This window comes from Pangasianodon hypophthalmus, chromosome 24 (assembly GCF_027358585.1).
Source record: "Pangasianodon hypophthalmus isolate fPanHyp1 chromosome 24, fPanHyp1.pri, whole genome shotgun sequence".
In the NCBI taxonomy this organism is placed as follows: Eukaryota; Metazoa; Chordata; class Actinopteri; order Siluriformes; family Pangasiidae; genus Pangasianodon; species Pangasianodon hypophthalmus.
In genome coordinates this window covers 1096968-1113126 of record NC_069733.1, presented here as the reverse complement: position 1 = coordinate 1113126, position 16159 = coordinate 1096968, and the positions used below count along the sequence as shown (strand labels likewise).

The window sequence follows — 16159 nt, the reverse complement described above, 5'->3', positions numbered from 1 at the left end:
TAAGATTGTGTTCTTTGAGAAAGGTGAGTTTCAGCTGAAATCAGTGGACTGTGTGTATTCCTGTCTCTCTCTCTCTCTCTGAGTGCTGGTGATCATCACTGCAATCCTGTTTCTGCTCTCTGCTGTAGAGGATTTTAGAGAGAGAGAGAGAGCGAGAGAGAGAGAGAGAGCGAGAGAGAGAGAGAGAGCGAGAGAGAGAGAGAGAGCGAGAGAGAGAGAGAGAGCGAGCGAGAGAGAGAGAGAGAGCGAGAGAGAGAGAGAGAGCGAGAGAGAGAGCGCGAGCATTGCCACCAGTCACACTGCAGAATGTTTTCACCTGGCTTAACTATATTTCTTTGTGTATTCCATTTACATGCATTACTACTCAGTGTGGTATTGTTTTACAGGGACTCAAGCAGTTTTTTTTTTAAATTATAGTGAGTGTTTAACTCTAGCGAGCATCTGTAGAAATTACTGCATCCTAAATTAAGCATTGGGGTTAGGGTTAGGGTTAGTATGTATTTTATCCATTGTAATTATTGGGAATTGATGGCTCATATCTCGGCTTTGGAGTGAGATATTCAGACCAAACCTGCGCTCCTGTGTACGTCTCGACCTCAGTAACCCACGGTGCGAATTTGGGGAAAATCGGAGAAAGTCGAATTTTTCGCCCGAAAAAACACAAAGGGTAACCCCTTACAGTTTTTTTGGGTGAAAAATCTGACCTTCTCCGATCTTCTTCATATTCACACGGTTGGTTACTGAGGTCGAGACGTAGACAGGAGCGCAGGTTTGGTCTGAATATCTCACTCCAAAGCCGAGATATGAGCCGTCAGTTTCACACCAATTACACTCAATATAATATACAGATTATACTGTAGGTTTGTTGGCTGCTTTAAGCTTTAAAGTCGTACATTAGGTCACTGATCCAGTGTGAAAATGTGCAGAAGACAAACGTAATATTTGTGACGTTAATGTGAATTAAACACACACAGACTGCTGAACCTGAAGATTTACACTTTATTGAATTCTCAAAATCAACAATGCAACAAACTGTACAGACGTTACTGATTAAAATAACGGCCGTGTTCTCCTGCCTGACGAGTCTGATTCATACATAATACCTCACTCTCTCACACACACACACACACACACACACACACACACATGGAGTGCTGGCTTTCAGAAGAACATTTGGATTAAGGTTGAGGTGTGTGCTGATAATGACATGAGACAATAATCATCACTAAACTGAATGATCGCTGGCAGGAGCGTGAGATTTGTGATTTTCCCTCGTCGTGTGTTAACTCTCTCTCAGTTCTACGCTGAACAGAATTCTGGGATTGAGGGTCAGACGAGCAGAACTCCGGCTCCACATCAAGGCCTCTGGTTTTTTTATTTATTTTTTTTTTTGCATCAAACACCTCGCTTTGTAAGTGAGTCAAAATAAAATCAGAATTACATGAAAACTGAATGAGAACAAAGTCTGAAGAGTTAATTGCATTGCAGGAATTCTAGCAGTGTGTGATTTATAGCGAGTGTGTAAATTAGTATGTCCTGTATATTATATTGAGTGTAATTGGTGTGAAACTGACGGCTCATATCTCGGCTTTGGAGTGTGATATTCAGACCAAACCTGCGCTCCTGTCTACGTCTCGACCTCAGTAACCAACCGTGTGAATATGAAGAAGATCAGAGAAAGTCAAATTTTTCACCCAAAAATACTGTAAGGGGTTACCCTTTGTGTTTTTTCGGGTGAAAAATTCGACTTTTTCAGATTCTCCCCAAATTCACACCGTGGGTTACTGAGGTCGAGACGTACACAGGAGCGCAGGTTTGGTCTGAATATCTCACTCCAAAGCCGAGATATGAGGCTCTGTTTCCAACAAACTCCAGAGTTTGATGTGAATAGTGATGGTCCTGAGACACACTGCACAGCGCTGTATCTCCATCTGCATGGGTGACTCAGTGACCAGGTGGTACGAGTGTGTGTGTGTGTATCTCAGTGTGATGATCAAGTTTCAAAGCTCAACTTGGATTTCTCAGATTATAAACACAGGTCTTTGTGTGTAGGTGTTGACGTGGAGGATAAACGTCTCTACAGAAGGCACCAGGGGTCTGGAGCTGTGAGGACCTGCAGAGGAGCTCAGCTCATCACTACAGGTCAGAGATCACCTTTTATATTCTTAGATCATTCATATAGCACTTTTAACATTAGACACAAATCCAGATGTAGATTTTGATCCATACTGAATGAGTGGCAGGGAAAAACTCCTCGAGAAGACATCTGCACTCTCATGTTGATGAATGTGGCGTTTATTTTTCCTGTGAGCTTCATATTTCCTGTTTTTTTTTTTTTTTTTTTCCTGTCGAGTCTCAGTCCTGATGCACACCAGATTCAAAAACTGTAATTGCTGGCAAATTGCTATAGTATAAGAGGAAAAACACTTTCTGGGGGACATGCAGTTATAGGTAAATAATCAACTTCAGGGTGGTGACAGTAAGTCAGGTTGATTACACCACCCCATCGTTGATTATTTTCCTAGAACAGTGTGACAGAGTGCTTTCTTCCTTCCTGTCCCAGACACACCTCTACAACAAGGCACTGGGTTTAGGTTTAAAACCTTAAAGCGATGATAAGTTAAGATTAGAGGAACGTGATGAATGATGGATTAAAAGCCGTTAACAGGTTAAGCGTAGTGTAGAAGCCAGAAGTAAAAACGCTTCAGTCTGATCTACATGTTGATTGTGGTTTATTTTTCATACAGTCCAAAAGAACAAAAACAGGCGCATCGTGTAAATCAGTCTTCAGTAAGATTGATTTAAGAAAATAATAGGAAACTAAGATATAAGGCCCTGAATGACTTTAACATCTGTGGAAAAAAAAAACCTAAAAAATAAAGAGGCATGTCCTTTACCAAAATAGAGCATTATTTTACAGAGTTCTGATCCTCCACATGATAGAAGGATAAACAAGAACACACTGATGAGCACTGAGAGAAATCATCATCATCATCATCATCATCGTCATGTTCAGTCTGATCACAATCATAAATTTCCTTTTTAAATCTAAAGATGCTGAAGATGTTTTTACCAACAAGCACTGCGTCCACGCTGTAGAAACGAGGTCTCGCAACAAAACTGTTCACATTTGCCACATGATCACAGCCTCTGAATGCACACTAACCAGCAGCCATGCACCGAGAACAAGCTAGTCACGGTTTATTGTGTTATCATGAGCAAAAAAAAAGGTTCCTCACTTGAACCTGGAGGTTGTGAGAATGTCGACGGTCAATAAAGCAGCTAAATGTCCTTTAATTATTAATGATGAATATATTTCATGCTAGATGAAGGCGATTCTACAGTCATGTGCACAGAATCACGCTGGACAAAATCGTTCTTTTGCGTTAATACGTTATCACTTTGTGTGAGTGTGTGAGTGTGTGTGAGAGAACACTCAGCTAGCTTAGAGTCACACACTGATGTAGACGTCACCTCCTCCATCCATCATTAAGCTGGGAGGAGTTTCCTCGCTGCACTGCGCTCACTGAGTCAACTGAAAAAAACATGCAACAGAGGTCACACTGTACATTCAGTTTGTAGCTGCAAATGGAGAAATGTTGGACTGGGCCGTTGTTCTCTATAGCTCCTTCTCTATAGCTCCTTCTCTACAGCTCCTTCTCTATAGCTCCTTCTCTACAGCTCCTTCTCTATAGCTGCTGTGTTAAACCTGATCCGCTTTTCTCATGTTTATTTGGTGTAAACAATGCAAAAAAAACATTTTAAGAATTGATACGTCATTAAACAGTGTAATATAATCTGCACATTTATTGCACTTATTTATTTCTTTTCATCATTAACAGTGTGATGTAAAATAGTACTGAAGCTGAAGTGTGTGTGTGTGTGTGTGTGTGTGTTAACTGAAGTGCAGTTTAAAACGTGTATAGTCGTACAGCTCCTGCTTCCTTACTGTCTCAGAATGGCGAGATTTCTTTCTTCTCAGTTTTTTCCATCTAGAAATGGGAGAAGTTTGGAAGCGGCCAGTCCTGATGCTGGCAGATGTTTCTGACGTGAGCGTGATTAGAAAACATGGTGCGTGCTGGATGTGTGAATATTGTGCTGCTGGTTAGTGTGCTGTGCTCGAACACACACACACACACACACAGGTGAAGGCTTCAGACTCCACTGTGTTACAGTGTGTGTATCTCCACCCTGCCACCCACTGCCACTGAGCCTGACATCATCTAGCACACGATTAATCACTCTTTATTCCACAGCATGCGCAGGGTCATGATTAGCGTCTCGAATGCCACAAATACTGCACAAGTCCTTCAGCATCACTGCTTTTTTTTCTTAACATAGTTTCCCCCAAAATAGTTTCAACCATGAGCTAAAATCTGTAGTCAGTCCTCTTGTAGAAATTGGTTAAATAGTGATTCATGAACAAAAAAAGCTTCATTTTCTCTCTCATACACACACACACACACACACACACACACATCCTCTTGTGATACACAGGTTAATATTTTACATTTGGTCTTTTTTTTTTTTTTTAGGGGCAAAAAGAAAAAGAAGAAATGAGGGACGCACCAGGATCAGAGCTCTGAAGTGGATTAAGAAGTGTTGCTTTAAGGACAGACAGATTGCTGGTAATCGATATTAATGATTATTAATGATTATTAATGATTTAAACACAGTGGAGCAGATCAGAATGTTGTATGTCCTTTCTAATTTAATCCACTTTTTTTTTTTTTCAGATCTCGAATCAGTGCGTCCCTGAAAAACGAGGGAAAGAAAACAAAAGTGTAGACGAGGAGGGAAGTAAAGGTCATGATACATTCCAGCTGATAAGAATGTTTATATAAAGCACATTCACATCTGTAGATGCTTTGGAATGATTTTAGCTTTACACACACACACACACACACACACACACACACACACACACACACACACACACACACACACACACACACACACGCGCTTCATCATGGTGTTTTTCTCCTCAGGTGTGACATCAGCAGCCTGCGTGCAGCCTCACGAACAATAAATAGGACTTACGAGCTGTTCATAAACACGGAGACGATTCAACTCAGAGTGAGACAGACCTGAACAACACACACACACACACACACACACACACACACACACACACACGCTGATTGGTGATAAGTAACGAGCAACATAAATACCAGAAAGAGATAACAGAAAAATAAGATTAAGAAAAAAGAAAAAAAAAAACACAAAAATAAAGATCAATAAGTGACTCGTATTTCTTTCACTGTTGTTCCCTTAGCCATACGACGACCACACACACACACACACACACACACACACACACACACACACACACACACACACACGGTGTGAGAGCAGGTGAGAATTTCCTCCTCCAACGGTCTGTCCTTTCACTGAGAGACAGACAGGTCCATTCCTCTGTCCGTCCCCTGTCTGTCTGGCTGTTTAAAGGCATGTTGGGTTTACAGAGACGTGTGTTAATTCTGCACTTTCTCTCTGTAGCAGGTTTCTCTCTCCATCTCTCCATCACCCTCTCTCGCTGTTTCCTGAGAGAGAGAAGCGTGTGGTACCGTCACTCAGAACAGCGCTTTAGATCCTTGGTTCTCGAACTCGGACCAGGCATCATTCAGCTCCATGAAGATCATCTTGGCGTACTGCTCGTACGGCTGCCCCGCCGCCTGGACAACCACAACCACAACCACAGCAATGAGAGGTTAGTGAGGAGCGTGAGAACACCGGGCAGTGCACTGGTGATGACTTCCTGCTCTTCTTAGACTACGTTTACACGACAACGATGTAGTCAAAAACCGAAAAGTTTTTCAAAAACGTATACTTTCACGTATACACGACAACGTTTTCAAAACGATTTGCGTTTACACATATCTGCGATAACGGCTAAAAACGCTGTATTGCGTACGCCAGGCCAGTAGTTGGCGCTGTCACCCTGTTAGTTGGTTGTAATATTGAAGTAAATCCACACTTTGCTGAAGAAGCGTTAGCAAACTCTTGAGCAGCAGCAACACTACCATGTACTCCACCATTGTTGTGTATGTTTGTTCGCGCTTGCCTTTACAATAGACACGTACTGCGCATGTCGTCACCATTTTCAAAAACTTGGGTTTTCAGTCCCCAAAACGCCGTTGTCGTGTACATGAACAGGCAAAACGCATAAAAAGTTTCCTGTTTTTGGCTGAAAACGTTGTCGTGTAAACGGCCCCTTAAGCTGCTTTCACACGTGGTTTTTCCTCCACTGCCAGCACGTTATCACTTTTAATCCAATCAGAGCAGCAGTGTAGAGTGAGCAGACATACTAACCTACATCCCTACAACATGGGGAAAAAGTCCCAAGCAAATTAAAAATTAAAATTAAATTGGAAAAAAAAAACTTTTCTGAAAAGTCAAGACATGCCCTTTTAACTTTTTTTTTAACTTCTTGACCAATTAGGTTGCAAGTTGTGGGGCAAGTGAGAACAACAACAGTTTACTGTTTGTTTAAAAAAAAAAAAAAAAAAAAAATCAAGTGTGAAAGCACCGATATGAAATCATTTCTCAGGACTGCTGTCATGTTTAAAAAACAGTTACTGTTTAATAAATCACGTTATTAAAACATTAAATCAGTCCACGTGATGTGATGCAGTCCTGAACACACACTTATACAGAGCACCAGCAGCTAAAATACAGCCCTCAACGTTTATTTTCCAGGATGTGGCCTGGTGATGCTGAGCACGTTTGGCTGAGCTGAGGAACGCTGAGGAACGCTGAGGAACGCTGAGGAACGCTGAGGAACGCTGAGGAACCTGGGGTCACTCAGACTTCCTGAGGTAAGCAGCCATGTTTAAGTGTACTACAGAAACCTCTCTCAGTCAGATCTTTGTGCGCCTACCACCAGCAAGAAAACCGAGTTTAAAACGGTGAAAAGGCGTGACTGCTGCTGACGTTATAAAACATCTCCAGCAGAACTCGCAGCCTCACACTGAGCCTCCTGAATTCCCAGGTCAGGTAATGTTCAGAATATTTAATAACAGTGAAATAAATAATTAAAATGAATTAGAACTTTACATAAGTGCCAAGTCAAGAAAACTCAGTGTTCACGCAGATGGAGTCAGTGTAACGTGAAAGCGCACAGATTTTCTGCAGGTTCGTTTTATTTGAACTTTGTATGTGATTTAGCTGAAAAGGCAGAAATGCGTAGTTTGCTGGTGTCTCCTGTATCAGTCACCCCGGCAACAGCGCAAAACTACAGATAAACTGTAAACAGTAACGCCTCTGCACGTTTCCTGCGTTAATAAATAGAGCTTTTTTCTAATTTTCTCCTCATCAGTGTTCAGTACAGGTGTAAAACCCACTGATCTGAAGCCCGGGATTTAACTGCATCCAGTTCAGAAAGATAAACAGATCATAATTAATTAGAATAATGTTCAGGATCGCAATAAATTCAGCTCATTTTCAAACTCAGCCCTAAAATAACGCTGGCGCAGGTTATGAGAAGGTAAAGCGTTTTCCTGGTCCCATGTCATCCAGTGTATTTAATAAATAATCTAACTGAGTTGATTGAATTTGGGATTTCGTATGTACTGAAGTGTGTGTGTGTGTGTGTGTGTGTGTGAGAGAGTGAGAGAGAGACAGACCTTGTCAGGATGGACGATGAGCGCTGCTTTCCTGTAGAACTTCTTCACCTGGTCAGGTGAGAGCAGGTCGGCCATGTTGACGGGTTTCCAGCGCGTCTCTCCCTCCCACAGCACCGTGTGCAACGTGGAGAGCAGAGCGCGGATATTCCTCTCCTTCCCCTCGATCCAGTCCAAAATCTAACACACACACACACACACACACACACACACCATGACCGCTGTGATGTAGTACACCAGGGTCACTGCTCATTCAGCAGGACTGATGGTAAACATTACACAGCAGAAGCTGCTAGAGGAACCATAACCCATGCTCTGTGTGTGTGTGTGTGTGTGTGTGTGTGTGTGTGTGTGTGTGTACCTGTAGTTTGAGGGGATCCATATCTCTACTCAGTTCCTGCTTCCTCATCTCAGCGATGGTGCGCGGCCCTCCCTTTCTATCCGGTTTGGAGGCGAATCCCTGAGTGGATAACAAATCCTCAAAATCATCCTCCTTCACTTTGGGCTTCGGACCTGCGCGTACACACACACACACACACACACACACACACACACACACACACACACACCATCAGTGTCCCTGTCTAGCAGCAGTTGGGGGTGTATGACTGATTACGTGTGTGTGTGTGTGTGTGTGTGTGAGAGATTGTGTTTACCAAATCCCGGCCCCCTGCGTCCTCGCTCCTCTCGTCCTCCAATCACACTGAAGTTGAGGTTGTAGTTGGGCTTTGCTGATTGGGTGGTGCTGGGTTTGGGGGCGGAGCTCGGAGGTGCCCATGGTTTATTAGCGGGTCGAGACGAGGGCGGTGGCTGCTGCTGCTGCTGCCATGACTGACTCGAGCTCTTTGCTGCTCCAGCAGGGGGCGCTGCTTTAAATCCAGAACCTGAGAACCCGCTGCTGGAGGAGCCTGAAACACACACACAGGTAATCATGAAACATTCACTAAGTTTAACACGTATGTGTATGTGTGTGTGTGTGTGTGTGTGTAGGCGATTCTGACCTGGCAGAGTGGAGCCCAGGTTACCGAGGTCAGCGAAGGGGTCAAAGCTCTGAGACTTGGTCTTCGAGAAGGACGAGGACACACCTGGAGCTAACACACACACACACACATTTTATATGTGCATATATATACACACACACACACCAGTGCTACACACACAAACTGCAGCTGCACTGATTGTGATTGAGCAATTGATCAGCTGATTGGTTACCAGTGAAGGCGGGTTTTTTAGCATTAGCAGACATGCTAGCTGCCGTGCCGGAGGAGGTTCCGGTGGTCCAGCTGTCCCAGCCACCCAATAAATCAGGCTGACTCGCTGATGATGTCATCTTGGGCACATCCCCCGTGAGCTTATCTATTCAATTACATCAATTAACATTAAGATCCCATCTGATCAACACACTGATCCGTTTAACACACACACACACACACACACACATACACACACATACACACACATACACACACATACACACACGTGCACGATACCAAATCAGCAAGAATCAGCTTAGACAGGGCAATCACACGAGGTCATGTGACTCTGTGGGAGGAGCTACGGAGTGATTGTAAGTGAATATTGGATCTTACTGAGGTTGAAGAGGCTGGAGTTAGTGGCAGGAGGTGGAGCTTTGAAACCACTGCTCTCTGACCCGAGCAGGTCACCAAACAGGTCTGATCCACCCGTGCCCCCTGACCCCACGCCAAACGGGTCGAAGATGTCATTCACTGCCGAGAGAGAGAGACAGACATGATTACAGAACGTCATTTCAGAACTCTAGTGTTCTCAGATTACTGAGCGGTACACAGATATAGCGTGCCTAAGATCTGAGAAGGTTACTGTAGAACAGTTACAGAAGGTCTGAGTTCTGAGCTTATGGAATATGAATGCTGGAGGATGCTGGATGTGATTCTAGCATGCTAGAGTTCTGGGTTTCTACACGCCTACAGCAGAATGATTCTACATTCACAGACAACTCTACCTCGCCTGGGTTCTCAGGTTCTACAACTCTGCCTGTAAATCTACAATGCCTGGGTTCTCAGGTTCTAGAGGGTTACAGTAGAACGATTCCAGATTCCAAACCCAGTTCTAGCATGCCTGAGTTCTAAGGAACCGTGTGGGTGGAGAGCGGAGCGGCAGTACAGTGTCGTACCTTTGGGGGCAGTAGAAGTGGGGGCAGTTGTGTTGGGGGCAGCAGGGGCAGCTGAAGGCTGGCTGGACGTGTTGCTGAAGAACAGATCCTCCGTGTCCCCTGTATGGGAGGGGCCAGGGGCGGAGCCAAACAGGTCATTCAGCAAATCACTGTTACTGGAGCAACTCTTCATTCCTGTTTCCGGGGCGACGCTCGGAGGGCAGGGGTCGGAGTTCAGGCCCAGCAGGTCCTCCGTGTCAGGCTGGGGGTCAGAGGTCGTGAACTCCGCCTCAAACAGAGGTTCACTCGCATCCCGTGACAGGGTTCCCTCTGCAGGGGCGGAGTAAGAGACAGATTCCTCGCCCGATTCGCCGCCACTCTGATCGTCCTGCTCGTCCATTGGTCCAGACACACCGTCAGCGTGATGGTGCGGCCCGCCCATGTCTGGACAACAGAACCAACACGGGTGTTAAAGGAACATCTGAACATCTAAAGTGCCACACGTATTCTCCCTGGAAACGGAAATCCCATAATACTTCAAATCTTCCCAGTCCTGGGTTTACTGAGTTACGGGTGTGTGTGTCAGTGAGGGCGGGGCTTAAACTACATTTCAGAAGCCAATCACAAACTTGATCACAACAGTTTACTAAACATTAATTTTAATTAAACAATATTAAAGTTAGCCTGAGGAATGCTATTCAACCTGACTAGCGACAGACAGCCAGATGGCTAGCGCTAACGAGGTAACATTAACGACGTAAAATTAAAGCAGCAGTGTATGATATGCGCTGCATGGGGTCAAAGAGCTGGGAGGAGAAAGGCTAGTGGTGAAGTCACATGATCAAGTCTGTGATTTGCTGGTTGAATTTCACTTAAAGTCCAGGGAAAAAATGTAGCTGCGTAGCGCAGCACTCGTCACTCATTCTGCGTTATTACAGAAGCGTTAGGCGATTACTGGGCCGTAAAGCATTAATATTGGCACCATCTCATTAATATGGAGATTTTAGTCTACACTGTGAGAGATGAAGTGTGAGGCGAGAGCAGCGTACCCTCCCAGTCCAGGGTCTGGAAGAAGTTGTTAGCGTTGGAGTCTGTGCTGGTGCTGGGAGGTGAGGGAGAGTCTGCATTCCGCTCTTCAGGAGAACCATCTGGCTCTGCGCAGCCCGAGTCATAGAACATTGTGGAACCAGGCTGCCGAGGAAGTTCTGGCTTCCCTACAGAAAGACGGAGAAAGAAATATGTAGACATATAGACCTGATCTTATAACTCGAGAATCTCAACACATGGTCTAACTAACTCCAGCAATCTGCATAAGATCCTCTGAGACACACTCAGTTTCTCACCGAACTTGGCCAGGATCTCCTGCTGCTCGTCTCGGCTGGAGAACAGGATCTTGGGATTGAGGCCTTTAGTGGAGAAGTTCTCCCAGGGCGGAGTCTTGTGGGCGGAGCGATCACGAGGCTCCACCTCCACATCCAGGTTCACTTGGAACAGGTCAGGGTATTTCTCCTGGATGTCACATGCATCCAGATCATACCTGTAAAAAAAACAAAAAAAAAAAAACACACATACTAGTCATTATATTTATTAACTATTATAATGCTTAATTATTCATTCTTTGTCTACACTTTATTCTGGCTGTCCAGAATAATTCCAATTTCCATTAGAGTGTCAGTAAAGACACACACACACACACACACACACACACACACACACACACACACACACACACACACACACACACACACAGAGGGAACAGTAATTGAGTCTGAGATCAGCTCTGTCTCTCACTCACTTGGCAAATTTGACGGTTGTGGCGTTTCGAGGAACAAAACCGGTGTGGAACTGAATCTGGAACATCTTCATGGAAGCCATCTACACGGAACACACACAGAACACATCCCAAAATAGATCAACACACCACACAGAGAACTTTCTTCAAGAACATCACTCTGGGGAGGAGACAATGTGGACAGTGTATTTGTGTGTGTGTGTGTGTGTGTGTGTGTGTGTGTATACATGTACGTACCTTGGCCTGAAGGCGTCCTCCGAGTGTGGCGCGAGCGTGGTAGATGACAACCAGCACGTCTCCCTGCACCAACACATTGAGGGGAATCTCAGCTCTGCCATCCTCAATCTTAAAGTCCCTGCGCGCGCACACACACACACACACACACACACACACACACACACACACACGTTTTCATCATCACTGTTAGAGAAAATCCAGACTATCCAAATGTCTTCTCTCGGCTGGAGAGAGGTTTGGACATAAAGCTAAAGGGAAAAAACAGCAATTAAAAACATGGCCAGAAACAGGAAGTTGTCGTTGATCATGTGCCTCACCTCATCCTGTCGTATTCCTGCGAGGTGGTGGCGACTCGCTCGTCTCCTACGTATACCTCACAGAAGGGCCGGCAGCCATTTCTCTGCTTGTTGAAGAGCGGCACGGGCGTCATGACGATGGAGCGGAGCATTATGGGCTTGCTGTGGGGAATTATGGGCTCCTCCGCCATCATGTCACACATGTACTCGATATACCTGCAATCATCCATCAATAATCATCATTAATCATCATACACATGTACTCGATACACCCGCAATCATCCATCAATAATCACACACACATACTCGATATACCCGCAATCGTCCATCAATAATCACACACGCACTCGATACACCCACAATCATCCATCAATAATCATAGTACACACGTACTCGATATACCCGCAATCATCCATCAATAATCACACACACGCACTCGATACACCCGCAATCGTCCATCAATAATCATAGTACACACGTACTCGATACACCCGCAATCGTCCATCAATAATCATACACATTGCACTCGATACACCCGCAATCGTCCATCAATAATCACACACACGCACTCGATAAGGGACCTGCACAGTTTTATCTGCTACTCCTTCACCCAGCTTTTTTACTTCGTAGAAAATAAAAAAAATCACTGATATGACAACATTTTTGGTAGACACCACACAGGATAACACCTGAAGGTGACATTAAAGTTTCAATAAACAAAGACTTCTCCAACGTTTGTGCCTGCTTGCATCTTTTTCCGGGGGAAACAGTAATCAATCATTAATAACTTACACGCAATACATCAGCAATAAGTAATCAATAACCAATCAATACATCTCCGTTATGTAAGAGACATCAAATAAGCAATCAATCACACACCATAAGCCTGTTATCTACCTGCTATAATCAAACAATAATTCATATAGTTTTTCTACACATACGTCTTGAATAATCAATTCCTGAAGCATTTAAACAAAATAATCTTAAACATGTCATTAATATTCCTACAATAGGTATGCAGGAATCGAAAGCACTTACATGCGATCAGAACTCGATACACATCGTAATCCTGCACTTCACACGTGTGACTAAGAAACCAATCAATCAAACACACCTACTAAATGCATAAAAAATAAACATTAGCTCTTATATAATTCATACATTAAACAGAGAAATGTGTAAATAATTAGCACACTAAAATGGAGTGCACCAGCAGGGGGCGCCACAGGCTGAGAAACCACAGGCTCACTTTCTTCTCACACAACTTCAGGAAGCTTTCCTCCACTGCAGCAACACTTCTCCGATTCCTCAGCTTCATGAAATATTTTCTACATAATAAGCATCGTAAAAATGTATTTAAAAAGGAGCATTACTCAGTACAGTACACGCATGGGGAAATAGCTTGGGCTAAATATTTAAAAATGCATAATGAAACAATTAATAAAATGAATTGCTTTGAAAATTAATTCTGCAGTTACTATTATACATTTCTTAACACTGTGAATAAAACTACTGAGTAACTTCAATGCTGCACACTGCACTTTAATTCTCCTGTGTGGATCTGAGCCATGGATCTGAGACTTTTCCAGGAGAACTTGTCCTGATCGCTGCTTGTTCTTCATGATGTTCTCTAACACACTCCAGGAACAGGTGTATTTATACTGAGGTCATGTGACCTTTTATCTGCACACTGGTGAACTCCATTCTATTCATGACATCACTTCAGGTGGGAACAGATTACACCCGGACCAGTGTAGGGGTTTTCACAGCAACGGGGGGTCAATACTTATGCACGCAACTCTTACAGTTGTAAATAATTTTGCAAACTATATTGATTTTCTTGCTCAGTCACTCTCTCTCTCTCTCTCTCTCGCTCGCTCGCTCACTCCCTCAGTGCCAGAGAAAAACCACACACTTACACAGAACTCAGCCTGAGGGCCAGAGAACACTGAGCTACACACTGCAGCAGGAAACCAACACACACACACACACACACACACACAGTTCTTCCCCTCTGTGTGTGCGTGTTACCAGGTTAAGGTTCGGTCTTTAAAATAGCTAATAAATAACTGGTGGAAATCATTTATACGGTTTTCTGTCTTCTGCGGTTTTATTTCATGGTGAAGTCAGCTGTCAGTCAACCTCAGAGGGCAGAGTTGCTCTGTGTGTGTATGTGTGTGTGTGTGTGTGTTACTTCTTGTGTGAGGGTGTGCGTGTGTGAAATGGTGTGCATGTGCCTGTGCATGTGTGTGTTACCTTTTGTGTGAGGGTGTGATACCCGGTGGACAGCGCTTCATGCTGAACATGTACACCGCGGCCTCGGCTGTGGAGAAGAGACGACAGAAACACAGGAACGAACACACCGCTACAGCTGACGCTGCACGTCCGTCCTGTACACACACACACACACACACACACACACACACACACACACACACACACACGGATACAGCTGGTTAGTATCTTCTGCTCTCCCTAAGCTCCATATTCGAACATTATGACTGCGACAGCACAATCAAATGATGGTGACAAATGATGGTGTGTGTGGGTGTGTGTGGGTGTGTGTGGGTGTGTGTGGGTGTGTGTGCGCACGTGTGTGTACATACTAAGCAGTGTACGATGCAGATGTTCCTCTGGTCCTGTTTGAGCCACTGGTGCATGTTCTTACACACACTGTACAGACTCGTCAGAGTGGGAGCACGCCGCACCTGCCAGCCACACTCCCACACCTACACACACACACACACACACACGAAATCATATACATACAGAAGTACACTTAAGTAGCCATACAGGTGAATCTCAGGTAGGGCTCTGTGTGTGTGTGTGTGTGTGCGCGTCTGACCCGGTTGTGGAAGCGAACTGGTCTGTACGAGCGTCTGGACAGGTTATACACAGCGTAGTGACCCGCGTGCCGAGAGTCCAGATACAGACGCACGTCCTCGATGTTGTTCTTAATGGCTGACTCCACCCCTTCAGCTGGGAACGACATGACTATACACACACACACACACACACACACACACACACACACACACACACACACACACACACTCTTCAGGCTATACTAAAGGAGTGTAATGTTAAAGCTCATCAGTGGTCAGTATTTATGTAACTATCTGTTATCCATCATAACTATTATCCACTGTGACATTGAGCATGTTGCCATAGAAACGACTCATCACGACACCGATTAGTCTCTCCAGATGTAATTACACCGACTCCGACATGAACGTACTGTAAATTACACAGTTATTACATTCAGTGTAGTTCATTAACACCATTACAGAACACACTACACTTCACCTCATCGTGTTCAGAGTGTTTTAGCACGTGTGTTTTAGCGTGACCTCTCACCTGCTATTCTGGAGGTGATGTAGGACAGGTCCAGATCTCCCTTAGCATAGCTGAGACACACACACACACACACACACACACACACACACACAGAGAATGGTTTAAGTCACATGCTCTCAAAGTTAAAATTTCACCATCTTTAGTGGTTTCACCATGTCACGCTAACATGGCCGCTCACACCGTCACTACAGCATCACGTCACTGGGTGGTGCATCAGAAATACAATGTGTACACTCACTAGGCAGTGGTTCAGATTAATAGGTAATGGGAAATTGATAAACATATAAATCACATAATTACACTTATTAAACAGCTAAAAGAACAGAAACACTACATCTACTATCAGCGCACACACACACACACACACACACACACACACACAGGTTCCATAAGCACGCCAGGCAAGGTATAAAACTGAAAGAAGAGAGCACACACACAGCAACAGATCTCTCTACCTCACACACACACTCACACACACACTCACACACACACTCACACACACACTCACACACACACTCACACACACACTCACACACACACTCACACACACACTCACACACTCGGAGCACAGAGAGAGCTGATAGTTACCTGGAGCTGCATGCGGTGGGCGGAGTTACACGACCACAACACAACATTTAGAAACAGAACAAACAGAAATAATGAACAAAAAATTAAACTCACACAAACCCATTAAACAGAACTGATCATGAGAACCGTGTTAGAC

At 44.4% G+C, this 16159-nt stretch overlaps 1 protein-coding gene across 2 annotated transcripts in view; it reads right to left on the bottom strand.

Moving 5' to 3' along the window:
• Window positions 1–985: 985 nt before the first annotated feature.
• The window catches only part of gak (cyclin G associated kinase), a 27312-nt gene continuing 12138 nt past the window's right edge, over window positions 986–16159 (bottom strand). The window contains exons 12-28 of one of the 2 annotated variants that reach the window (XM_034299165.2): window positions 15436–15485; window positions 14924–15072; window positions 14685–14807; window positions 14335–14468; window positions 12100–12294; window positions 11783–11900; window positions 11549–11628; window positions 11097–11290; window positions 10803–10967; window positions 9775–10197; window positions 9212–9349; window positions 8835–8978; window positions 8624–8713; window positions 8279–8530; window positions 7984–8135; window positions 7626–7802; window positions 986–5675 (exon numbers count right to left, since the gene is read on the bottom strand). In XM_034299165.2, coding sequence (XP_034155056.2) covers window positions 5574–5675; window positions 7626–7802; window positions 7984–8135; window positions 8279–8530; window positions 8624–8713; window positions 8835–8978; window positions 9212–9349; window positions 9775–10197; window positions 10803–10967; window positions 11097–11290; window positions 11549–11628; window positions 11783–11900; window positions 12100–12294; window positions 14335–14468; window positions 14685–14807; window positions 14924–15072; window positions 15436–15485 — 2686 coding nt within the window. In that variant the 3' untranslated portion in view covers window positions 986–5573. The remainder of the gene's footprint in view (window positions 5676–7625; window positions 7803–7983; window positions 8136–8278; window positions 8531–8623; window positions 8714–8834; window positions 8979–9211; window positions 9350–9774; window positions 10198–10802; window positions 10968–11096; window positions 11291–11548; window positions 11629–11782; window positions 11901–12099; window positions 12295–14334; window positions 14469–14684; window positions 14808–14923; window positions 15073–15435; window positions 15486–16159) is intronic. The other variant, XM_034299166.2, reaches the window with a different exon arrangement.